This window comes from Aquila chrysaetos, chromosome 7 (assembly GCF_900496995.4).
Source record: "Aquila chrysaetos chrysaetos chromosome 7, bAquChr1.4, whole genome shotgun sequence".
In the NCBI taxonomy this organism is placed as follows: domain Eukaryota; kingdom Metazoa; phylum Chordata; class Aves; order Accipitriformes; family Accipitridae; genus Aquila; species Aquila chrysaetos.
The window spans coordinates 35,788,210-35,814,176 of NC_044010.1; the positions used below are offsets into that span (position 1 = coordinate 35,788,210).

Sequence of the window (25,967 nt, forward strand, 5' to 3'; positions counted from 1 at the left end):
GCTGCTCGTAACTCCCGAGGGAGGGCTGCGGGTGTTACTGGTCACCGCTCTGATCTGGGGGGAAAAAAAAAAATAATAATAATACCCACCGCATCAGAGGGGGCTGCTGTGAGGGGAGTTTCACGGTTGGGCCCGCAGCCAGACGCTCCCCCTGGCACCTGAACCCCCCGGGAAGGCCTCAGGCTTGCGCTGCGTCAGGGCACCCGCCGGCACGGCGGCCTCATCTCGGGTCACCCGGATCACCGACGGGGAGAGAGAGGGCCCAGGCGTGTCTCGGTCTCCTGTCAAAGCCTGGAAATATCCAGCCCGGGGCAGGGAAGAGCGGGTGAATTCCCCAGGTGGGAGCTACAGGCTGGAGATGGTGCCACAGAAAGTAAGTGCAAGTGCCTCGCTGAAAAGAACCCACACTGGTCATTTCACTAGCGGTAGTTGTGCCACAAATCAGGAAATGGGTTTATCCCAAAAGGTGCCAAGCCCTACACATGACTCTGGAAAACACCTCAACACTTTCTCTGTTTTAAGCTCCCGTGCTGCCTACAGTTCGGCACTCGTCTGCTGGTGCACTTGCTGGCACAGGGGCAGGCTGCGCGCTGCTTGTGAAGAAGGAGCAGCCATCTCGAGCCTCGTGGAGGGCTGTGTCCTAGCCGAATTGGCTTCATATCCACGAGTCCTTATGGCACCAACGCAACGGATAGTTATTATGCTCTGATGTAATTACTACACTTCTGATGGTGTCTGAGAATGTGGTGATGAGGTATTTGCCTGGGAAATTGTTTGGTGTCACAACGGCTGCATCCACACTGTTGTGAAAAGTTAAAAAATGAAACCAAAATCCTTGCATGAAAGCATGAGATACCGAAAAGTCTTACCAGAGTGAAACGTCTCGAGAACGTAGCTTGTTGCTCTACAAAGTCCAAGCAGCAATTTCTTCTGTATCTATAAAAAATACCAGTAAAGAGAAAAGCAATTCAAGGTAGCTTTCTTTTAGAACATGATTTACCCTGAAGTGTTCCATGTGTTTTAGGTAATGGAGTGGAGACAACTGTATGTCTCCATCTGTACATATAGATACTATGTAGTATAGCTATTTGGACAGTATTGCATGCTGTATAAAAATATAAAGGAACAGGATGTTTTAAGTGGTAAAAATGACAGAATTTACAACTGGATGTGACTGGTCTGAAGCTGAATGACCAGTCTTAGGGTTACAAAGTGGAGAGTCTCTCTGGTAAGAAAACGGACCATGACTAGAATGTGGGGTGAAATTTAGGAAAAAACACAGGAAAACCACTGAGCAGTTAAAAACAAATCAAGAGAAGAGCCAGGTGTTTTATATTGGCCTTAAATAAACAGCAACACTGAGGCAGCTGTTAAATTACATAGGCTAAAAATCCACACAAATTAGAGAGAAAAATCCATGTTGATGACAAATTACATTGCTTTTTCCCTGCCCCTTTCTGGATCAAAGTAGATGTAAACCTACTTTCAATTCCACGTTGTTATTCTCATTTTCCTGAAGAAAGATTTACTAGAAAATACTGCTGCTAAACAGGACAATTATTTACTTTAAATCGCAGTCTGCCCAGCTAATTATGTCTGAAATACACATGTAAAGTGAGGTTTGCAGAAGTAACCATTAGCCCCATTGGAAAAAACATCAATTGGAAAAGCATGTGGAATCAGATTCTAGCTTGCATCTGATGCAGCTAAATTACAGAATGGCACAAGAGGAAGGCAGAGTGTGAAAACAGTGATGTTAAGAACGTCTGGCCCTTGAAATGGGTATTAGAAAACCCATGAGACACCAGGGCACACATAAGGCCCAGTTGCAAAGCACAGGGAAGCAAAAATACGTTAATATTTGGAACAGAACGGGTGCAAGTATTTGAAGACTGCAGTCATACCCACAGAGGGTAGCCAAGGAGAGAGAACCATACCTTTTAATGCCTTTCAGGAGGGACTGAGGGAAGAGGCACTGAGTCAGCTGTTCTGTCTGAAAAAGTGTCAGCCTCACAGCAACCACTGCAACTTCAGGCAGATGGATGTCGAGATACGAAATCGGCAGCACAGATGGATTTGCCAGATCCTGTAAAATGTAAAACAGATACCTCAGAGGAGACTTGTAAGACCAAGTGACAGCGCTAGGCGTGTTGGAAACTATCCGAACATAACGTGTGAGGCTAATGAGAGGGATTTGTAATTGCACCACAGCTCTGCACTCAAAACTCAATCTCCTTCACCATGGCAGCAGCCAGCTGAAGGTAAACTGACAACACTTACAAGAAAATGGGAGTTTTGACTTAAAAAAACCCTGACTTAAAAGGTATCCACAGCAACACCGACCCACAATGTGCCATTGGCATTAGCGGCATTAAAATCAGTCATGGTGCCTGGGAACAAATACACAAAACTCTTCTCCACCCCACTGCCTGCTAATTAGACCCATTATGGCTGAGCCCAATCAGGGGGACACTTACTCCAACCCAGCCTTGTAAATAACTCCCACAAATCAGCAGGTCACTACCAATTTCATAAGTGGGAGCCACTTAAGCCATTTCCTGAGATCTGGCAACACTTAGGATTATTTTTCTCCCAAGAAACAAAAGGAGTTGTGATGAGGGTTGGTATATAATCAAAATTATGATTTGATCAGCATAGTGGCAATGTGACACTGACTGGAATATTAGCGTAGAAATAAACAGCTTGTTTAGGAACGGCAAGCAGAGAATGTCGTTTCTTGTATCCGTGATGAGTAGACATGCTGAAGACTGAAAGGTCAAGGAGAGAGATCCCTTGGACAAATGCAATCAGTGATCAAAGGAAGGGTGGGAAAAAGGTACATGCTGTTGTGGTAGGATCACTGAAGGAGGAACATCAGGTGGAGGTGGCTTTTTGTGAGCGATTAAAGAAGTCACCCAAAGAACCAACGGTGCTTTGGTGGTACCCAGTGCCCTTTTGGGAAGGCAGAGCACAAGGCTACCGCACAAGCTCATGGAAATGTTTCTATACAAAGAGAGAAAAAAGCAGCCCAAGAAAAGCCACTCCATATCTAACTGCATGGGAGAGGCCGTGAACAGTTCGGAGGACAGAATCATAGTTCAAGATGATCTTTGACAAACTGGAGAAATGAGATGAGAAAGTACAATAGGAAGTTGGCCGATAAGGACAAATGCAAAATTTTAGAGCCAGGCAGGAGCAATCAACTGCTCGAGTAGCCACTATCTGGGACAGCAATTGTGTAGAGTGGAAAGTAGGACTATAGTGCCATGCAAACTCAATGTGAGTCAACAAGGCCCCGCTGTTGTGAAAAAAGCAAACATCATACAGGGTTATGCAAACAGGAATATAGTCTGCAGGACACATGGCACTCTCAGCACTGGTGTGCTTTGTTGAGGTACCATGTCCCATCCGGACTGCTGCATTTCAAAAAAGATCCAGCCCATGTGGGACATGGCCTGAGGAGCCCAACAAGGTGTAGAGAGGAACATGGCCCAGGAGTAAAGACTGAAATAAATAGAGTTCAGAGAAGATAAAACTGAAAAAAGAGAACTGCCTTCATTTAGCTAAAGGGCAACGAGGAAGGGGATAAACCATTTTTCATGTTCCTTCAGAGTAGGAGGAGGTAGAAAAGGTCCAAGTTATAGCAATGAGGTTTTAGGTTGAACATCCAAACCACAGCATTGCTCAGGCTGGAAGAGACCTCAGAACATCTGCAGTCCAGCCTCCCACTCAAAGCAGGGTCTATCTAGAGATCAACCCCGGTTGCACAAGCCTTGTCCAGTCAGGTCTTGAAGGCCCCCAGGACAGAGACTGCACAGCCAGTCCAGTGCCTAACTATCCTTGTAGGGAAAATGTTTTCCCTACACCCAGCTGGAACCTCCCCTCTTTCAGTTTATGACTTCAGTAAAGATCCTGACTTTTCCTCTTGCTGAGCTCCCTGTAGGCACAGGGAGGTTGCTGTTAGGTTGCCCCACAGCCATCCCTCCCCCAGGCTAAGCAAGCCCTGCTCGCCTGGCCTGTCTTCAGAGGGCCGCCACTCCAGCCCCTGCCTGTCTTGGAAGCCCTCTCCCTCACCCCTAACTCACATCGACTTACTGATGTCTTTTCCATAGTGGGGACCCAAAACGATAAGACAGTATTGGATGTGGTCTAATGGGTACCAAGTAGAGGGGGATAATCACTTCCCTCAGTCTGTTGGCTGTCCCTGTTCATCCCACCAAGGATGCAGTTGGTCTGCTGCTGCCAGGACACGCTGCAGCCTCACGTCCAGCTTGCTGCCCACTGTGACCCCCAGGGCCTTACCTGCAGAGCTGCTCCCCTGCCAAGCAGTCCCCAGCCTGTGCCCTGCCGGGGGCTGGTCCACCCAAGGGGTAGGACTTTGTCTATGTCCTTGCTGAATTCCATCCCATCCAGGTCCTTGTGGATGACTGCCTTGCCCTCGCGTGTGTCAGCTGCACCACCCGTTTGGTGTCATCCACAAACCAGACGAGGATGCACTCACTTTCTCCTCTAAGTCACTGATAAAAACAGTAAAACAGGACAGATACAGCACAGACCCATACGGTACTCATAACTGGTCTCCAGGGAGGGTATGAACCATTTATCGCTGCCCTCTAAGCCCAATGACTCAGCCAGTTTTTCTCTCGTCTGGCAAGCCACCTATGCAGACTGTAATAACCCAGCTTGGGTACCAGGGTGGAGTGGGAGACTGTCAGAAACCTTGCTCAAATTATGTACTAGTACTACAAAGAGGACATAACCTGCTGCTCTCTATTCACCTACAGATCTATTCCCTTTGCTGAAGATGGTCTTTCTGTAAAGTGTTACAACTGCCACCACGTGTGTTTGAGAATCACAGAGTTGTCCAAAGGACCAAAGGCTTGCCTCCTTGAAGGCTGAGCAAGAGGGCAATTAAATGTCTCTTTGTTGTGGTTAACACAGTCACATGAAAGGGTCAGAAATCATGAGTCAAACCCCTCCAGAATGAAAAGACTGGCCCAGACATTAATGAGACTATTACTTGGTCAGGTTTTGGCCTGTCTTTGGCTCTGGAATTTCCCTTGCCCATCCCCAGTCCAGCAACACAACAATTAATGTTGCATGCAATCCCAAAGTCAGTAAGGCTGTCTGCTCACTTTCCACTTGTGCTTTGTCCAGAAATCAGTTCTTTATGTCCTGCCTTAGAGTCCCTTTATCAAGTCTCTTTCTCCTGCAGCTTGAGGACTCTTTTCTCCACCAGCACAAGAGGAAGCAGAGAGGAAGCATCCTCCGTGTTCACTGGAGAGGAAGGAAGAGGAAATGATAGAAGATGCAGGACTGTTTTGACCCATGAAGCTCGCTCTCATCTTTCCCTTAGACGCGTGCAGCATTAGCTCTCAAGGGAAACAGGGGTGGGTAGAAAAGGGAGGAGCAGTCGCTCCCCCTGGCTCTTCCCACAGCTCTCAGGCCCGGGAGGCAGGCCGGTGCTCAGGCTGCAGTGGGAGCTGCTCCCTCCCTTCCTCCGCCTGGCCGGAATCCCAGACAGCTCCAGGAAGAAAGTGAGAATGATCTGAAACACATCCAATATTCAGCTGCATAGGTAGCAACACTCAAAATCAAGCCAGGTGCTGGCAAAAGCACAGCAGGCCTAAGCCTGGTAGACTACAGGCTTTTCTGTGAAAAACAAAGAGGCAGGGAGATGGGCTTGATTGCTGTCTGCTGCCTTTCTCCCCACTTTGTCCTGTGGCTCATGGAAACTAGAGCACAAACTATTTTTTTTTTCCTCCAGACCTAACTAAACATGCAGTTTTGGAAATTAAGAGCTGGAAGTGGCCTCCAGCGCATGATTTCACAGCACTCAGGAAAACAGCGCTCTGCATACCTTTGACAAAAACGCATGGGCTTGTCCCAAAGGTGTACCTGAATCATACTAATTTTCTCTTCCTAGTGGGAACAGCTTGCAGAGCTCTGACTATTTTTAAGGTACTTGGATCAAAGGGGCAACCATACTCATACAAGCTGCTACACAGCTCCAGCTCACCAGAGCTGCTGTCCCCAGCCTCACTCGCATCCCACGGTTTCATCAGAATTTAGCACCTTTCTGCTTTGCTGATGTACGAATGCATGTAACTTGCCTTTGGTCCAGTCAAAACAATCTAGTTAGAAAGCAAACACCAAAACTGAAATTATGAAAAAGTACTGAACTCAGCAATTATCGGAGCACTACTAAGAAGTAGGTATTTGCGTCTCGACAGTTAGAGGTGAGATAAGCACACCCTCCCACCCCTCTCTTGCAGATGCTGAAATGAAGCCACTGGCTACCAGAGCTAGTCTGTTGGCAGCAGATCTGGTTTGTTAGTTTCTGTCATTCAACCCGATTCCACAAATCCAATTTACAGTTGAAACTTTAGATGAATTGAATTAACACCTTATTTGGCAATAACCTCCAGCAGGAAAACAGGAACCTTCTGAAGTGGTTCTGCTGCTCCTTCCCCTAGTGGAAGTACTACGGGACTACAATATAGGATAGCAGTGTGCTTTCACTAGCGGTTCTTCTTGCTGAAGGTTACAATTTCATAAGAAATGAAACATGACATGCATTAACACGGGATTAGATGTTTATGACCGATGAGCACATTGCTGACAAGGAAGGATTGTCCACGTAGTTCAGGGACATGCTCCATTTTCCATACATGTGGATTTAACAAAATGAATACTGCAAAAAGAAAAATAATTTGGGGACATCAGCTAATCAGATTCATTCAGAAATACTTGTGCATAGTTTTAGAATGCATCATGTATCAATTCAACATGAAGATATTTTAATTTATTCTATAGACATTTGGCTGTAATTTTGATTTGAAAAAAATTGAAATTCAGGCACTCCAAAGTAAAATTGTGCTCTACAGTAATACAGCTCAGCTTCAACCTTGCAATAAATGGCAAATACAGCTACAAATATTCTCTTCCATGACAGCCTTACCAGTTAGGCATTACTTCCTTACCAGCTGAAGTGAGTGCACACCAACTCGATTCCATTTTTTAGCTCTGACTTTTCCTGAACAGGACTGGTTTTTGGGGCAGTCATCAGTGCAGCAGCATCAGCAGTTACAAGCGTCTGGAGAACAGAGTGATTAACATCCCCCCCCTGGCCCCCAACTGCTATGAAAGCACTTTCATTTCTAATGTATTAAAGACAGTAGATGCAGTTTAAGGTGCTGATGTTCAACAGTGGCAATAGACAGTCATTAACACCCAAAGTTCTGCAGCTTGAGCAATTAACACTAGGAAGAATAATCTTTAAAAGGCCATAACCCCTTTCAATTACTCATTTCTTCAATTAAACATGCTCCTTCTGTCAAAACTGAGCCTTCTTGCTCTCTACAGACCACCACAACAGAAACTTGTAGGATCTCTCAACCAGAACCCTTACAAATTTAAAAAAACCCACCAAACAAAACCCCAACTCCTAACCCCCAGTTGCACGCTTTTGATACTTCAACTTTATCAACTAAATATGGACAGGTTGGGGGGTCTTTTTGCTTTGGGGTTTTTTTTTGGTTTGTTTTTTTTTTTTTTTTTTAAAGACACACTCCACCAGCTCTAAAAAACAGAAGGCAAAGAATCACTCAAAAAACAGCTCAAGACAAGAGCTAAGAATTTGAAACATGTACTCTATGTCCTCATTAGTCATTTAAGGAGCAGCATCCCATCTAAAAGAAAGGGATAATTTTTGTCAGATTCTTATAAAAAAAGGCTTTATTTTGAACAAGTTTTCTCCATTTGGTTTTACAGTCTCAACATACATCATATTCATGGACAAGCAGCATTTTCACAGAATAAGAGCCAAATACAAATAAGAGGAAGCCACTTGGGATTAACAGTTTCAACCTAATTGACTCAGACTTCAGAAAATACTGTATGCTGTCACTTATTTGAGGTAAAGGAATTCCATAAATTAAGATCCACTGTTTAACAGGAGAGTCAACAATGAAGTATTTGTGAGAAGTAGGTACCTTTGGGAAGGAGGGAAAAAAAAAATTTACTCTAAGACATTGTGAGCAACAATCGAAGGGGGAGGTAGGATTTCCACTTGGTTTGTATTGGTAAACCAATAGTTTGGACTACCATGTAGAAGTGTTCAGCCAAATTTGTGCAGTTTAAATTTCAAGTTTGATGAATTTTACTGGTGAACCTAACTGAAGATATGTCATGAGCTTAGTTTATATGTTGAATGCTGTCACTAGGTAATCATTACACGATCAGGTAATGATCAATGCACAAGTTTTTCCTTCGAGTATCCAGTAAAATCCACTGCTTTTAGTGCCCATTATGACATATTCCAGTTACATGGTTAATTTTTGGGTAGCTGTGCAATCAGACCATAAAATGATGCATTCGGTGGAATTCAAGAGTGCTTTCTTCAGAAAAACTGTACTGGGGAGAGAGGGAGAAATCACCTTCTGCTATCTGTTCACACAAAAATATACCTGCAGTTTAAGAGGGTTTAGATAAAACAGATGAAAGTTGTTACAGGGACACATTTACACTAGTTTAAAACTAACTTGTTTATAGAGCAAATCTGCTTGTGTCATTAATCTGCGTAAAAATGATCTTAAGCCTTTTTAAATAGTATCCACATTATACTAGTCACTGTTTTTAAAAAAACAGAAATACTATCCTCACCTTCTTGAGCATGAGATTTAAATTAGCTCACTAATAATCCTAAATCTCACTAAAGAGGAAATGGAACTGGATTAATATCCTGTGAACTGCAAGAACTAAATTATCATAGTTAAATTCCTAATGCCTAGCAGAAATACCACAGGTTTCAGTTTAGCCATTTATTGCCAGGCACTGCTCGATTTCTTCCAGTGAAAAGAAAGCATAATTTAATTTATGTACTTGCAACAAAACACAAGCAGTCAAGCCATCTTCACATAGAGTGATACATTTCTTTACAAAGGTTACTGGCAAAATAAGTTCCAAAATCTGGTTGGCCAAACCATCCAATGTGAACAAAATAAATTCAAACTGAATTGGTGCAAGAATTTAGTTGTAAGAGGCAAAGCAGATTCATTTAGAAAAGCTCATTTTTCAATATTATGTTTGCCAACTCCAAGTTCCAGTGAGCAAAATGGCTTTATACTTATTTTGGAGACAGAGAGAAGCTGGTTTGTTAATCTGGCTATGTAATGCTTCCATATCCTTTCTATTTATTTCCTTTTTTTTTTTGTTAATAATAATCCAGGAGCAGATTTCTCATTTAGCAAGTTATCTGATTCACGACTAAAAAAGCACTAGTAAATTCTCTCCCCCATTGGAAAGCTATATTGTATTATGTAGCTTCATGTACATAAAGTTGTGTCTTGCAGAAATATGACCACTGACCAAAATTTCTTACTACATTACACTTTGAATAAAAGCAGACATGAATGAAGTTAAACTGCAAGTCAGCCATTGTACAAATTGTCTCTGAAGATGTTCCAGCAATATTTCAATTAGAGCTTTAACTCCTTATGAGATACACAAGCTGTGATATATAGCTAGTGTGTAATTCAGTTAAAACTCAGACAGAAGAAAGATGTCGTTTGTGAAGAAACTGCCATCTATACATCAGCCTTTATCGCCCTTCAGACTATCAGAAAGCAAGTAAAGGTGGAAAAAAAATATTTTCCCACTAGCATCCAATTAGTTTCCTATGCCTTGAATGCTAACAAAATGCTTTTCATTAAATGACAGCTAGGAGAACATAGAGTGAAAAAAAAAAAATAATCAGTCTGTTAAGAAATTTGGTCCTTGTATTTAGGACCTTGCATTTCCTTCAATAGATCTTATGTATCATGTTGCATGGAGCATGAGTTTTTTTAAAAACCTCACCTGCCTATTATGAATCACTGCAATAAAAATACTAGGGTTTTTTTTTTTTTTTCCACACTGCACTAGGCAACTTTCTTTCCAGCCAAAGACAAGGAATTTAGTCAGGAATCATAAAAAAAAAATTGAACTATGAACTCTGGCACATCCAGGAGTAGCAGCTCAACTACTCCAGAGTGCTTAGAAAATAGGCTCTAGATTTTACACCAAGAAATTGGATTTATTGTAAATGCCACAGTCACATTGAAAGACAGAGCACAGACTTCTGGTAACAAACAAACATACATTTTTGTAACTAAGCGTTTCTACTTGGTAAATAAATGCGTTTCGCACAGCCTTCCTTTTAAATGTGCCTAAACTAACCTAAATAAGCAGACAGCATAGCAGAAAAGGGAAACTTATGTAACTGTTTCTTAAGCAGTATATTATTTTTACTATGTATATAATATTTTATATTATATACACACACATTTTCATCAACAGTTCAAATTATACCCAAATAAAAAAAACAAAAACAAAAACAAAACTGGCGCTTCTCCAATACATTTACCACCTTTCCCTCAGGCATAGTTAATCCAGGTATTTGTCAAGATAGAGGAATGACAGTTAAAAAGACTCCCCCCACAAGAAACAAGTTACACAAAGAATACTGTATCACTACAAATTTTTTATTCAGAAGCCCATCTTTAAAAAAAATCTCATTATGAACTTGTTTGGTCAAACTACAACACTTTCTAGCAGACATACAGTAAAAATGGCATGGCTCAGAATCGACCAGATCTTTCACGATCTCTTGACCGCCTCCTATCACGTTCACGTCCTCCTCCTCCACCACCACCACCTCCACGACCACGATCTCTGGATCTAGACCGACGTTCACGGGACCTCGACCTGGATCTATGCCTTCAAAGAAAGTTTGAACATTTTATTGTTTCATCACATTTGGCAATTTACTTGCAGTACCACACAGTGGAACACTTAAGGATATAAGTAATGAGGGAGAAGAAAGATGATGTGGCATTAGAAAGACTGGTAAATTGGCACTCAGGCTGTAAAACCACATATTTACAAACTGAACAAACTTAATACTGAGGAGTCAACACGTACTGTTGAAAGACTCCACTGTTCACTGCCAGTCATCCATTACAATGGATGTGCAAAACTTAAGGGAAGGCATGTAGAGAAACCAAATGCACTGTTACACAGCTGCTAATTAAAGCAGCAAGAGAAGGGGACACCTGCTTTTGCAGTTATGAATAGCTCTTAACAACACACACCAAAAGCCTACAGCTGTGTGTAAGTCCACTCCTATTAAATCAATGGCATTAACTAGCAGTTACAACTCAGTGCCTTTTTTTTTTTTTTTTTTTTTTGGTGGTTTGTTTGTTTGTTTTCCTTCTCCCCCCAACCCCCACCAGAAGCCACCAGCATTTGCAAATAATCTTCCCTACCTCTGAGGTCAATGACTTAAATTCAGGAAGAAAGCTAAAACCACCCAGAATGTATTGCTAACACAGCTACTACGGATTTATAGCTTACATGGCACTTGTCAAGGAAAAGAGTGGTTTGAATGTTTTTAACATTTTAGAAAAGTCAATTTTATAAAACAGGTAAACAGTACAGTTTTAAATAGGTGTAGAAATTACAGAACTAAAAAGCTCTGGGAAACGAATGCTTACAAGTCTTAAGTTTGCAGAATATTGTTCCACAGTGAGATGTTTCGGGGTGCAAGTATGTGGTGACAAATTTTATCATAGAATCATACAATGGTTTGGGTCAGAAGGGACCTTAAAGATCATCTAGTTCCAACCCCCCTGCCATGGGCAGGGACACCTTCCACTAGACCAGGTTGCTCAAAGCCCCATCCAACCTGGCCTTGAACACTTCCAGGGATGGGGCATCCACAACTTCTCTGGGCATTTTACTATGACAGACACACAGACATAACTCTTGCATGCCACCGAGCTGTCCAGAATTACTAAATTAACCTGTTATTCAAAAGTTCTGGTTTACCCTCCTTTACTCAAAAAAACCTTATATATTTCATTCTGTGTAGAACTACTTTCAGGTCAGTCTAGTTTATACGATCTACCTGTGAAACCCCACTGACACAAGAACCAATTTTTTTATATCAAACCTTACTGCTAACCTGTGACAGCTTCAGGTGCACAAAGAATTTAAATAGTGCCAATAAAGACAAAACTGGATGGAGGATTCAGCTATTTTGTTTTACCACAGACTGAAATTGGGCTATGGGTAAAACAATCATATTCCAAAGCCAAACACACAAGTCTGATCTTTCTTGCAATAAAAGGTGATACCTTTTAATTAGCCTTACTACGTCTGAGAGATCCAGAGTCATAAAAATGACCAAAAGGCTAATACAAGAGCATACATCGTCTTTTTCATAAATCATTCAAACATCTTAAAAGCTTACATTTCAGTTTAAATTAGTTTTAATTGGGATATTTTAGGAAAGTATTTAGGCACAAATACACGTGCCTAAGCAACACAATCTACATTTTCCAAAGTTAAATTCATCCTCACAAATTCTAAGACACTGCCAATTAGAGACATTTATAGAAAAAACATGTTCATAATCCCAGGCTCCTTCTGTGATTGAAGGAAACCTACAAAATTGTGCTCTAGATAAAAAGAAACTCAATAAAGTTATATGCCTATCCTAAACAGCAAGGTCCTAAAAGCAAGCAGATTGAATCCAGCTCAAAGTGAACCATCCACAAGACAGGTATCATAGTAACAGCAGTGGTATAAGCCTTTCTACAAGGTACCTTAATAAGTAAGTAATTTAATATAAATAAATAATAAAATTTATTTATCACAATCTTTTTTTGCCATTAAGCAATATTACTATTCCTTTGGCTTACTAAGAATTCCTATCAAGAAGGGTCACACTGTGAGGCTAGTGTTAACAAAAAGTGAGCTCAATACAGTGACTGCCTGTTACTAACACTAAGGAATGAATACAGGCTAGAAAAGTTAGCTGTTAAATAAGGTTGAGTCCTGAATATAATCTATAGATATGCTTGATTGTGCATAATGCTGAAAGTGGCCAATCTGATCCTGCCAAAATGCCCATTAGCCAAGTAGCCTGCTTCTAACAGAGGTCATGAGCAAATACATTTAGAAGAGAATAAAATAGAGAAAAGGCATAAAGCAATACTTCTCCCAAATAATGTCTGCCTGTAAGCTCGCAGTTTGGAGATTTGAACCACAGGTAGGTCCTATATACTTAGTAACTCAGTCAATATTCTTCTTGAAGCCTGCCTTCTCTCAAAGCCACATCAACCTTCAGCACCCACAGCACTGCAGAGCAAGCACCATAACTTTTTTTTTTTCCTAAACAAAAACCTATTCCTTTGTTGTAACTGGCCACTTGCCAGCTTTACATGATGCCCTTTCATTGGCATGTGTCAGAACTGCATTAGAAAAAACAAAGAGAGGACTTAAGTTTAAAGATTTGCCTTCAGAATTTTCAGCAACTGATCCTTAATTTACCTGTTTTAATCGTGTTTAAAAGCAAACTTACTTTTTACGACGACGCCCATACAACTCACGTCTTAACTCTCGAGAAATGGGCTTCAAATGCATAAAGTTGCAGAAACCTCCTCGCGTACACTCTCTGAAACAGAATTCAAGAGAGACAGTTAAAATTCCCAGCTCTACACTGTATCTGTTTGCCCTAAGCCCTAGGGGACCTCTAGCCATCTAAAAGTTAATCACATCTAGCATTAAAACCCATTAATTGCAAGCATCATTTACTGACACTGACTCCCTAGATCAAAATCCTAAAAAGATGGCAAAAGCCAAGAGGTTCAGTGCAGGTCCTCCATCTTAACATCTGAAGTGGTTTTCTTCCTAAACATAAAAGCCACAGCCAAAGCAATCACCATGTCAGTGCAACGATTTCAAAGATACTGTCATTGGCAAAGAGGGAGTCACTTTTTACCCCATTTCATATTGACGGCAACAGGCCTCTCTGAAGTCAGTCACAGGTGAAAGCTCAGCATGAATGGGCTGTCCATTAAACCAGCGATTGTTCAGGTCAATCACAGCCTTTTCCGCATCTTCTTCACGGCGAAACTAAAAGCAAAATTAACATTTTCTCACATTACAGAGAAGCAACAGAAGTAGATCAAAGATTCCTATCAAATCAGTTATGCAACATCTGAGGCTTAGGACTAGTAATCAAACTAGAAGCTACTTCAGAGTTCTTGGGATAGTCCATCAAATCAAGGGTAAAGATGCTAGCTTTTCATTAATCAGGTCTCAGAGCTAATCAAAACATTGACATTTTCTCTTAATTATGTTCTATTTGGTCTTTCAAGTTTTGTGGCTTGTATTAAAAGATATGACATTTAAGAGAAATCTGCATAAGAACTGAAGCTCTCATTCATTTAGATTAGAATTTACAAAAATCTGATCCTGTTTTATGATGAATGTAAAACTTAAAAATTTGCAGGTGTTTTACTGTGAAAAGGAATTTCAAATTTAAAACCAACTTATTTCTGATTATGACCTACACAGCTGAGAATTTTAGGTATGAAAATACTTTGCAGTTAAGGGAATGTACAGTAAAAATATTCAAAGACTCTCACACCTCTCCAACACTGTGCAGACACAATACAATTTCTGCAGGTGACAACTTTGTACTCATTATTCAAAAGATACCAATGACTTTTAAGAGCTAAACTTAAGTGCTCCAGTTTGCACCTTAAACCACCCAGCTACTGCCAAATTAACTTGTTTACAAGATGTTTTCTTTAACTGGGAAGTTAGAAAATAAATGCACCTGTTGAAAATAAACACACCTGTTGCGAATTAACCTTTGCTCATAATGAAGTGCTTAAAAGGCAGTGATGGGAAGACAGACCCCAAATTAATCCTGGCAAACTAAACAATCCAGCAGTGGTGACTGTTTATAACAATGTAAAAAAAAAAAAAAAAAAAAAAAGAGTGTTAATCTTTATGAAAATGACACAGATTTTGACTATCAAGAAAGCTTCTCATCATCTCTTTAAAATTTCTTTCAGATCCCATTCACATTTTCACTCTTTCTACTTTATACTGTGAAGTTGGAGAGCAGTTTATATCCTGAAGAGCTACTCTCGCAAAATCTACAAGCATACAGTAGCTTTTAAAATTGTAAGTCAATACCACCCCTACTGATTATATAAACATGTCTCTCTTTATCCTACCTTTACGTATACATTTCCAACTAGATGATCTCCAAGGTTATCACAAACATTCATCTCCTCAACTTCACCATATTTTTCTTCCATTTCTGTGAAGACCTCCTAAGCACAAAGCAACCAATTAAAAGTTTGCAGCACATTAGTTGTAAGTAAAGAAGTATTGCATTTAGCTGTTAGTAAGCACAAAAGAAGGCCTTTCTTAAAAAAAAGCAAAACAAAACCCCCTTTTTTTACATTTCTGATTTTAAAATTTGTACTTGCTTGGCCTGTACTGTGTCCATCTGTAAGTACAGCACTAACAAGATACAATAAAAAGCTATGGAAAACATTATGCATACAGTTTTTACAGAATACATAAGATGCACTGAAAACACTACATATAAGCCTTGATGCTATAGTTTTATTTAATTTGCTTCTATACAAATAATTAAGTATATTTTAAATTTACAGGAAAGGAGGGGATTATGGAACCAAAATGCTACATTGCTTAAGTTGCTGATTTTTAAACAAAGCCTATTATAAACAGTAAAGTTAAAGCCAAACTAAACAAAGGTTATACCAGGAAATATTTAGCATTGGAAGTTTTAAGTTTTATACAAACGCCTGAGGAAACAAGCGCTTTTCTCTGAATCCATCTAATTGTGCTGTACACCGAATCCATCTAACTTATTTGTGTTGACAAATCCACGAACATTTTAATGCATTTTTACATCTTTTACGTACCTCAAAGAATTCATCATAATGTTCCTGCATCTCAACATCGCTCACAGCACCTGTAAAAATCAAGAGTCATATCGATTAGAGCCTACAAATAAGGAAGAAGAGATTTTGATCATACTACAAAACAATCTAGAGAGGCCGCCTGGAGCATAAAAGACACCATATAGCATGGAGCTAACTAATAGGAATATTAAAAATAATTATGTGTGAAGAGCTTTGAGTCCCCAAAGTATATGTCAAAACATTACATTGACATGATCAAATCAAAACAAGTTTTAATCAGAGCCAAACTTGTATGCCACAAATTTAAAGAAAGGGGAAAGGAATTACTTTGAAATATCACTTAAATTAAATGTACAGTCCCACCCTCTATCTATCAACATTTTTACCTAAACAGAAGGCAAGTGCTTTGTTACATTTGCATATTTTAAAGCATTATTACAATTTAGTGTTCCTCTTCCTAAAGGCAGAATTTCATTTTAACATGTCCACCTCTCCAGCATATACACTAGAATTTGAGAGTTCACAATGTAACATAGCCCAGAATTTTTTTTAAATCTGCTCAAAATAGTTATTGAAATGACACACTTTTCTCAGCGCCCTCAAAGAAGGGTACCATAGTGCTTTGCAGTAGAGAGCAATTTTCTAGTTTAATTTTGAATATCACTTAATTTTTCTGTAGTCCTGCAGAACACCTTTTAGTGCAAGACAAGCCAGCCATATATTCAGGTTAGATTATTTTCATGCTCCAAGCTGGACTTTACAAATGAGCGCTGCTTGCCTGCTGCTATAAAAAACAATGTAAGTTTGGCTGATTTTTCAAAGCATTAAGAATATAAAAATGAATTTCATTTATTTCTTCCAGTCTACAGCATTTTAAACTACATGAAGCTGTATACATTAAAGCCTAATGTATTAGCTCTTCAGCAGTTACGTGGTTTATTAAGATCAAGCGGAGCAGTTTTAAAATGAACCCTGCATTTTATGCTAGAAAAATATTCTAGCCTTTAAATTACAAACACTACTGTTCTAGTTCACAGAACGTGAAAGACAAGAAACCGAGCCAACAAAGCTGAGTTTATTCACTTCTAGCTGCTATGAAAAAAAACAAAAAGATGCTTTGGGCTCAGTTGTATTTGGCTAATATTACCATTTGGACAAACTTTACATTTTTCTTCAAAGGCTCTAATATTAACCAGCCACACTCTCTGGAACTGTAATTACTTTTCTTCCACCCAGCTCACCTCCTGAAGAAGGCTAAGGGGCATTTGTTATGTAGTTTAGGCTAACAATGTTTCTGCATTTGAAACGTTTGCTTTTAAGAACTTTCTTCTTCCCCACAGTTATATAGCAGATTAAGGAATATCAAACATTAAACCGGTATTTCTAGACAGTTTAATACTTAACTATATTCCCAAGGTTCTGCCAACACCACTGATAACAGCTTACTAATACCTAAGGATATATTTTTTTAAAGATGTCAGGGGCTCTGTGAGCCATACTGGGAATAACTACTTTTTACCAGATGGACAAGTGCTAAAAACTTATAAGGAGATTCCATTGTCAAATTAGGAGATCATAAGCAACAGTTAGTTAATGACTACTTGAATGTCCTTCTAAAGTGGGAAGCATACATATGCACAGGCTTTACAAACATTCATATTCCAGGGCTACCGGTATCTGAACCTTGAGAAGCCCAATTACTAATTAAAATACTCAGGAAAACTATTGCTGTTCAAAACTAAGGTTAATCCTCTACGACGGCAATAGAAAGGAAGACAGTTAAGCAACAACAACAAAAGCATTAAATAGCTACCCAAGTTATCCATTTAAAATACATGCAGTACTTAAGTAGGGACAAATATTGAAAAAACCAGGGAGCCAGGAGTTTCAGCAAACCTACTGGTAACAGAGCTCCAGCTCTACCACAGAAGGTACAGTTAGGCTCTGTTAAATAGCTACCCGCTTGTCAAGACAAACTAGAGTTGGATACCAACATTTAGAACGCTAGAGAATCTGTTCAAGACTCTTTCTTGCAGCTGTACAATCTAAACAGCTCTACAGACCAAACTGCTGTAACTCTGTGCAAATTAGTTACCAGCGCATTGAGAATTTAGGGACAGAGTGGAAATACCCAACTGTACATTTTTTGGTTTACTGAAACAGCATTAACTACTAAGCATCTGCAACAAGAAAGCCTACAAACCAATAGAACTGTTTAAGCATCTAGACAGACTTACATAGCTCATTACATATCTAGCTCGATTGTGTGACAAAAAACTCAAATTACTTAATTGGGCCATTATTACTTTTAGAAGCAGAAGAGACAGCGTTGACTTTTAAGTTAGTGGCTGATTTTACAAAGTATGTCTAATCAAATGCTGGTAACTAATCTGAACTAGTCTATAATCCAACAGTCAAAAAAAGGAATAGCCAAACAAAGCTTTATTACCACACAGTCAATATTCACTTCAACAAGAAATATTAGTTAGAAAGTAACACCAATCCTTTTTGGTCCTAAAACTTTTTTTTTCTCTTTTAAAAATCTTATTCTAATATTGATAATTCAATCACAATGATATATCAATAATCGCCGATCAACAATCCTGGTCATTTAACTTCTGCCAGTCTCACAGTAGGTGTGTTTTCTTATGCCCATTCCTACCTCATGAGGAGTCATTAAATTTGTTCATGACCATACCCAAATGCCTTCCCCTCCTCAAAAGTACTTTTAAAGATATATTTTCCTAGGTAAATATGCAACTTGGTTTTGGAATTTGAATTTTCAAAGCATGGAAAGAATTTTAAGCATGCACCTATCCAAAAAGGACAGCTGCCAGCAGGGAAGTGTTTGTCAGTCAAAGTGTTTTCTTCCAAAGTAGGCTCTAAATGGAAGCTGCATTAACCTAGGATAAATTTCTGCATGCAGTCTGAAAAGTTTCAAATTCAAGTTCTCCTAACATCTACAGAGCAGGACGCTTGTTCTGGATGAAGTCAACGTGTCATTGTCCTGCTCTTTTAAACAGTGGAACCTAATGGATAGCACAAAACATACAGAAAAGCATTCCTAGGATGCAGGCAACTGGCAGGGAGAAAGGCAGAGGGAAGCAAGCAGTGCAACCAAGACTGCTTTACAGGGGAAGTACAATTTCAACCCTTTTTGATTTAATAGATGGTATTCAGATTCCCCTCACAGTTTTGGGAGCAGGGAGGAAGGTGAGTGGGACAAAAAAGTTGGGGGATTTTTTGGGGTGGTTTTTTTTTTTTTTTGTGTGCATGTGTGTTTGTTTTGGACACATTTAATGAAACGTGGTCAGTTTGATCTGTTAAACTAAAATGGTAGACCAGCTTAAGTCGACACTGAGCTCTGACAATCAAGCCCAGGGAACCAGTGAAGGAACTTGTATGAACTTACAGCGCAAACCGTCAGCAGACTGGGAAGAGTTTTGAGGGTTACGGTAAATGTTCAAGAGGGCAATGGTCTGAAATACAAAACGCAACAACTTTATATTATGGAAAATAATTTTAACAAGAAACCGGTTTCCTTTAGGGTCGCTTTAGCCGAGTCTGTGCTGAAAGAGAGGTGGTTATTCTCTCCCAAAAAGGAGAACTTTCACTTAGCTGGTGACCTTTCTGAATCAACCTAACACTGTAAGTAATAGAGATCTCATGATACTCCATTATTGTATTTTTTTTTATTTTATTCACCAATATTACTATAGAGGGGTTTTGCAGGATATCAGGCAGATATGTAATAGATGGCATCCAAACAGTATTCAAATTACAACCATAATAATTCGTCTGAATTTGGTTTTACTGAATGGTTTCTGAGTAGCAAAATCCCAGGAAAGGAAGTAATACAATAATTACAGCATAACATGAAATCTCCATTTTCCTAAAAAAGTTAAGATGAAAGAAAACCCACAGTTTTGGGAAACTTACCGTACATCATATATACACCTATTTTTTTTTTTGTTAAATCAAGAATTTGAGAAATGTCTGCAGTTTAACCCTTTAAAAAATGCAGTTACTAAGCAATCAAGTTTCACTTTGCAGTGCAAAAGAGAATCTGCATCAAGTCCAATTTACGCAGTCAATCCTGCATTCTGAATTGCAGACATTTGACAAGTTCTTGATCTATGCGCAAGAAGAGTTCCGTCACTTGTCCTGTTTGCAACAGCTTTATGTCAGCAGCTCAGAAGCCAACATTATTTTCTCATAATTAGGAGTGGGCTCTTTAACACCATTCTTTAAAAAAATTTCTCCAACTGTGGGACTTACAGTGTGAGCCGTCAGCCGTCTGTGCACTGTTTTGGGGGTTACGATAGATGTTTTGAATCAAGATGGTCTGCGGGGAAAAAAAATAAAAAGGGGAATTCTACTGGCTGCTGTGCATATAATAGACAATTGCAAAGAGACAACTTGTTTGCAAACAGCTAAAAGTAATATTTTATTCTTAAGGCTTCCTTTTGTATTTGCAGAATATCTTCCAAAATTGCATCCAGACCATCATATTATGAAAACAGTTTTAATTAACCACCAAGAAAGAGCTGCATTTGTCTCAACAGCTATCCTCAAAGTGGGAGTTGTGAGGCACAATAACCTAAAAAGTCAAACTACATGATATGGAGATGCCTAACTTTCAAGACCAGATTCATTATTGTAAGTCTAGGGGAAAAAAAAAAAAAAAAAAGTGTTATGTGCACAGCTTGTAATACATAATGCCACAGAGTCTAAAAAGTTACACCAGACAGTAAGGTTTTTAGGCAAGAGCTATGTCTCATTTTGTGCATCAGGAATTTCTTGGTGGAATTTCTGTTTAAATAATATAATAGCATCATAGGTTCACATGTTTCCGATCCTTCAAACAAGGACAATATCCTTTTAGCCCTTCTGCTTTTTACTTGAAGAATTAGCCCAGGCAGACTTGAAACCTTACATTTGTACCGTTCTTCTTAAAATCAAGTTGTCTGAAAAAACAAACCATGTTTAAGTTAGTAAACTAATATTACAAAAAAATTCCAAACGTCCATATCACTGTAAGCAGCTCAAAAATTGAAATTTGATTACTTAAAATACAAGCTCAATGTTAGTTAGTATGAATTGCAATCCCCAAATAATTTTAGCTTACACATTATTATTAGTCACAGTAAGAAATCAGAGCTTAAAGAAGTCACAGGACCAACAATGTCATACCTACATAAGCTGCCCACTTAACATGTAAAAAAATCTGTAACATCACATTTAAAATCACACACTTGTTTTACAATGGGTATGATCATACCAACCAAAGCTTTGTGCTTCCATGGCCCAGGTTTAAAATAACTATGTTTTAGCCTACAATTGGAGAGAGCCAGAAACATGCTTATAGTTACAGTGTTTCTGCTGATTGGTGGTAATTTGATCACCCCAGATTGCACGACCTTTCGTAACACAGCTCTTCTATAAAGTAGCTGCACCAGCAATAGCAACACAAGATAAAAATACTGTGCCGGTAACTTCCTATTAGTAAGGTATCTGTTCTTCTATTTTCTATCACAGCTGATTATCAATCTGCATACAAATAAAGATTTCTGTTGTGAACCCTACATGTCTGCCAGGTATGTTAGAGATGTTACAGTACAGCACATCTGCCAGGTATGATGCTGTAGCAGTCCCAGACATCACTGGATGAATCTGACATGCCCTGCTGACCCACTTCAGCTGGCCTTGCTAGCCACAGTTTCTAAAGGCTGCACTGACAGAGGAAATCTTTGTTGCACACACAAAAAAAAATTGTAAAAAAAAGACGTAGTTTGGGTTGGTTTTTTTGTTTGTTTGTTTTTTTTTTTTTAAATTGAAGACAACTATTGTATAAGTTGTCTAATTTAGAAATTTTTCCAGTAGCCAATGACCTGAATTCAGGTCTCTAAATAACCAATAACATTTTAGCATGCTCTCCATGTAGGTCAGCAACACGCTGTAGTTTTGAAAATGGACACTATTCTTTTTGAGATACAATACTTACATTAAAAATTATTACATTCCCAGAAGTGGAAGACTGTTTTTGTAGATGAAGTACCAGCAATGGTCCCTATCGATCAGTAGCTTAGACAGTCTGCCCTAGAATTCCCCCTGCCCACTCACGCACTTCGCAAAGTTTAACTTCATGAGCACCATCGCTCTGAACTCCAGTCACGTAGCTAGCACTTGCCTCCCTAATTCTCCCCAAACCAACAACAGCCCACCATTCTCATCAATTCTGCTCCGTGTCAGCTAAAATGAACTTGCAGAGGACTCCACTGCTATGTAAACTTTAACTTTGTAGGTAAAACTGCTGATAATGCAACAACTTTCGTAGGCACTACTTATCACAGACAATATTCTCAAAGAAATCTATGTACCTGTATACCTTGACAATCAGCAGTGATAGAAAGAGGCAAAGCATACGGTTCTCCAGGAACATAATTTCTGAAAACTACAGAGCTCATAATAATAAAAACCCTATCACCACTGCACCTTTTTTTTTTTTCTTTCTTTCTTCCTTTTCTGGCAGACATGCAGTCACATATCATGTCTCTAACAATAGTCACATAGCCAAAGATTAAATAATCTGTCAAGTCAACTGACATGTACACCCTCAGCAACCAGGCAAGTTGTTTTCAAGAAACAATTCTTTCACATTCAAAGGAAGTATGCGAGTTACTCTTGAAACTTAAGAGCCTGGGTCAGAGAGCGAATGTAATGACAGACGAGTCGCTTTTATTTATTAATTAGTCGTCTTCTATTATATGCATAAAAGACTTAAGTTCACACCTTTGAGACAGGTGGAACATTGTTTGTGATTAAAAAGATCTGGGATGGTTTAAGTGCCTAAACACCACTGAGAAGGCACACTCACCTGAAAGTTAGCACTGGTTGGTCTCTACTACAGGCAAGCTTACAACAGCATCGCTTCCTGCAGCCATTAAGGGTGACAGGAGATAATTAGAAATGCTGGGAGAAGTAAATGGAATATCCCCCAAAAACCAAAAACCCGTATAAACTGGGGCCAAAAGTGAACTAGTTAATCTGGAGCTCAGTAATTATTCACTTGTATCTGAGAATCTACATTTTAAAGAAGCAAGAATATACTTCCACAAGAAAGAAAACAAAAGGAAAACAAACCTGGCTAAATGTTGGTTTGTTGTGCAACCGAGAACATCTGTCTCCATGACGACAAGCTCCAATTTTGAAATAAAATGAACAGTTGACTCTGCAAATAAAAAAACCAAAGTAGTTACATATTGGAATAGAAAACACTAATATGCAATTCCAATAAAACATATGCCCTAAATGCCTTTATCTTGATGCGGAGAAGTAACATAGAAAAAACAATAAATCAAAACAGCATAGGAAAGTATTACAGCAAACCTGTTTATATTCATTCCTCTTTACCCCTACTTCACAGCAAGTCATCTAATCGATTTCACCCACTACTCAAACCCAAAGCGCATTCGTGACACCACCGCGGACAGAAGCGATCACTACTGTTTTACCCTTCTGGTTTTCCATTCTTGCCTTTCTATCAGTTTCACTGGGTGATGGGATGGGAAATAATGTGAAAAACAGTCTGAAAAGTTACACTATGAGCTATATGGTTGTGTCTTAGTTCATGCAACCCTCTAGTCTAGGCAATATACCTGCTTTAAAGCTGATACAGTTGCACCTACCTAATGTTTTATAAACCACCTGTTTAAAGTTATACTCTAAGGGTAACTCAGACTGCTGCCAACACAATATTTGAAATAATTCAGGTAAGAGAAAAACCATGTTACAGAGAGACTACACATAAGCAAAATAAATTCTTTTATTTAAGCCATTTCCATGAATGTAGTTAATAATTTTAAAAGGAAGCATTTAATATTTTTTTTAAACCACAAGCTTTTCTTGAATTAGCTATCATCTCAGGACACCTTCAAAACTATGCTGATTTAGGAATGCCAGTAAAACTCTCACATATTATTGTAATTCACACGGAATGATGAAAGAAAACCGTAAGGAGATTAGTTACCTTGACTGGGAAAACTGAATGCAAAATTCTGAAGGGCAAGAACACTATTATGGGCTATACATGGGTAAGTGAAACATAAGAATTCTCCTGGAAGAAAGATTATTATTCCCATGCTCATAGTTAACACCAATTCTTTCCACAATCCTGTGTAACCAACATCAACTCACGGAGGGGAGAAATATTAAAGTACTAAAGCATATCTGATCTCTAGCAAAACATTCTACTGTAAAACTGTAACATGCTTACTCTTCATTATGTTTTTGAGAATACATACTTAGCATTACAATATACTTACTGTCTTTTCTGAACTCTATCCTGAAACAAAGAAAAAATAATCTAACTATAAAAGTTCCAATAGTGCCTCCACCTTCAACACTTTCTGGAGAGTTCTGCTTGCTTTTTGAATAGAAAATAAAACCAGTACAGGAGTTTCATGCCTGCCGTGTGGGCATATACTAATACTGTTAAACGGTAATGCATTGTATCAGAGAGTAGTTCTTAATATATCTACGGTAGCAGAGCTCAAGAGAAGCTGCCGATATCGCTTTTCTGACAGACGAGCGAATTGGAACCGGCATGTAGCACTACAAAGTAGAAGGAAAACAGAAGCCTCACGGCCAGGGGCTGACAAGAGTAATTTAGTCCAGTAGCACATCGATGCCCCCTTGCATTTTTACGAGTGGAAAAACACGTTGGTTTGGTCAGGCCGACGGTGACCAAATTTTCGTTAGGAGGGTTTTCTAAGTATGCTTCCAACAACCAGAGAAACTAGAGGCGTTCCCGACGCGTGGAAGGCTGCAGGCAGAAGCCTGAGGATCAGGATGCAGCAGTCGGGGAAATCCTCCGCACCCTGGGGAGGGGGGAGAAATAACCAGTCGCTGTCCTTGCAGCAGAGCGGAAGCTCTCGGGCTGCTGCGAGGCGCAGAGGCACGAACAAAAGGGGAAGAAGAGGCCCTTTCTGGCAGGAGGCGGTGGCGGCGGGAAGCTCGGCACCCAGCGGCCCCGACCGCTCCCGCCCGCCGCCAGAAAAGCGCAGCCGCCGCGGGAGGAGGGGGAAGGGGAGGGCGGGGAGGACGGGGAGGTCGGGGTGGGGGGGGGGGGACGGGCAACGCGCCACGAGGCGCGGGCACACCCGCATGGCGGCCGGGGGAGGAGGACGGGGGGGGGGGGGGGGGAGGGAGGTCCCCGAGGAGAACAGACCCAGCCCGGCCCGGGAGGGGAGAGGGAAGCGCATGGGCGGGGCCGGCGGCGCGGGCACGCGCAGGCCCCACGCGGCGAGAGAGAAGGGCGGGCGGGCGCGCGCGCGCCCCCCCTCCTCCCTCCCTCCCTCCCCGTCCCTGGCGGCGCGCGCACGCGCGCTCCAGCGGAGGGGGAGGGGAGGAGGGGCGGCCGCCGCCGCGGGCCTTGCGGGGGGGGAGGGGCGGGAGGGGGGGGGGGGGGGGAGCGCGCCCGCCTCGCTTCCTCTTCCCTCGGCGGCCGCGCGCCGCCACGTTCCAGCGCGCGGGGGTGGCGGGGGAGGGGGGGGGGGGGGAGGGGAGGAACTCCCCGACGCGCGCCCCGGTCCCGCGGGTGCCGCAGGCCCCTGAGGCGGGAGGGGAAGAAACGGGCCGGGTCCCCCCGCGGGGGGGGGGGGGGGGGGAGGGGGGCTGACCGCCACGGTCGGAACAGGCCGCCCAGGCGGGCGCTGCGCCTCCCCGCGCCCCGCGGAACCCGCCGCCAGCCTCCGGCCTCCCTCGAGGCCCCCCCCTCCCAGCCCCCCGGGGGCGCCGAAGCGGCGGGAGCGACGCGGGAAGCGGGGATGGGCCACTCACTTGTCCTTCTCTGTTCCGAAGATGGAGGCCAGATACTCCGCCATCTCCCACCGCCCGCCCGCCCGCCGGACAGCCCGGCGCCGATCGCGCACGTCACAGCCGCCGCGCCGGAAACACTTCTACCGAGCGAGGCGGGGGGGGGGGCGGGGCGGTGGAGCACGGCTCTTCGCGCATGCGCGCGGGGCCGCCAGCGCCTCACTGGGGAGCGGGGTGGGCCTCTTCTCCTCTTCCCCTCCCCCGCCGGCGGGGCGCGTGGGTCCCGCTCGCGTTGCGCGCTGCCGCTGCGGCGCATGCGCAGGGGCTGCGGCGGGGTCGCCGCGCTGGGAGCGGAGC

General features: G+C 41.3%; 2 protein-coding genes across 10 annotated transcripts in view; both read right to left on the reverse strand.

Moving 5' to 3' along the window:
* The window catches only part of LOC115344078 (cystathionine beta-synthase-like protein), a 33,518-nt gene extending 31,455 nt beyond the window's left edge, over positions 1-2,063 (reverse strand). Inside the window, exons 1-2 of the mRNA XM_041124697.1 lie at positions 1,938-2,063; positions 870-936 (exon numbers count right to left, since the gene is read on the reverse strand). The gene's annotated coding sequence lies outside the window, so the exon portion shown is untranslated. The remainder of the gene's footprint in view (positions 1-869; positions 937-1,937) is intronic.
* Positions 2,064-7,719: 5,656 nt separating this feature from the next.
* Positions 7,720-25,768, reverse strand: U2AF1 (U2 small nuclear RNA auxiliary factor 1). 9 transcript variants are annotated; one of them, XM_041124700.1, is made up of 11 exons: positions 25,635-25,726; positions 24,119-24,673; positions 22,938-23,025; positions 22,672-22,728; positions 20,731-20,761; positions 20,073-20,139; positions 15,795-15,844; positions 15,075-15,173; positions 13,826-13,959; positions 13,406-13,498; positions 7,720-10,758 (listed from the first exon to the last, which is right to left on the reverse strand). In XM_041124700.1, the coding sequence occupies exons 3-11, from the start codon at positions 22,982-22,984 to the stop codon at positions 10,620-10,622; spliced, it is 717 nt and encodes a 238-aa protein (XP_040980634.1). In that variant the 5' UTR covers positions 22,985-23,025; positions 24,119-24,673; positions 25,635-25,726; the 3' UTR covers positions 7,720-10,619. The 9 variants fall into 9 exon arrangements, with proteins under 9 accessions (XP_040980634.1, XP_040980632.1, XP_040980635.1 ...); XM_041124698.1 differs by lacking the exon at positions 24,119-24,673 and having other exon boundaries at positions 25,635-25,767; XM_041124701.1 differs by lacking the exons at positions 20,073-20,139; positions 20,731-20,761; positions 22,672-22,728 and adding an exon at positions 19,207-19,273.
* Between the last annotated feature and the right edge of the window lie 199 nt (positions 25,769-25,967).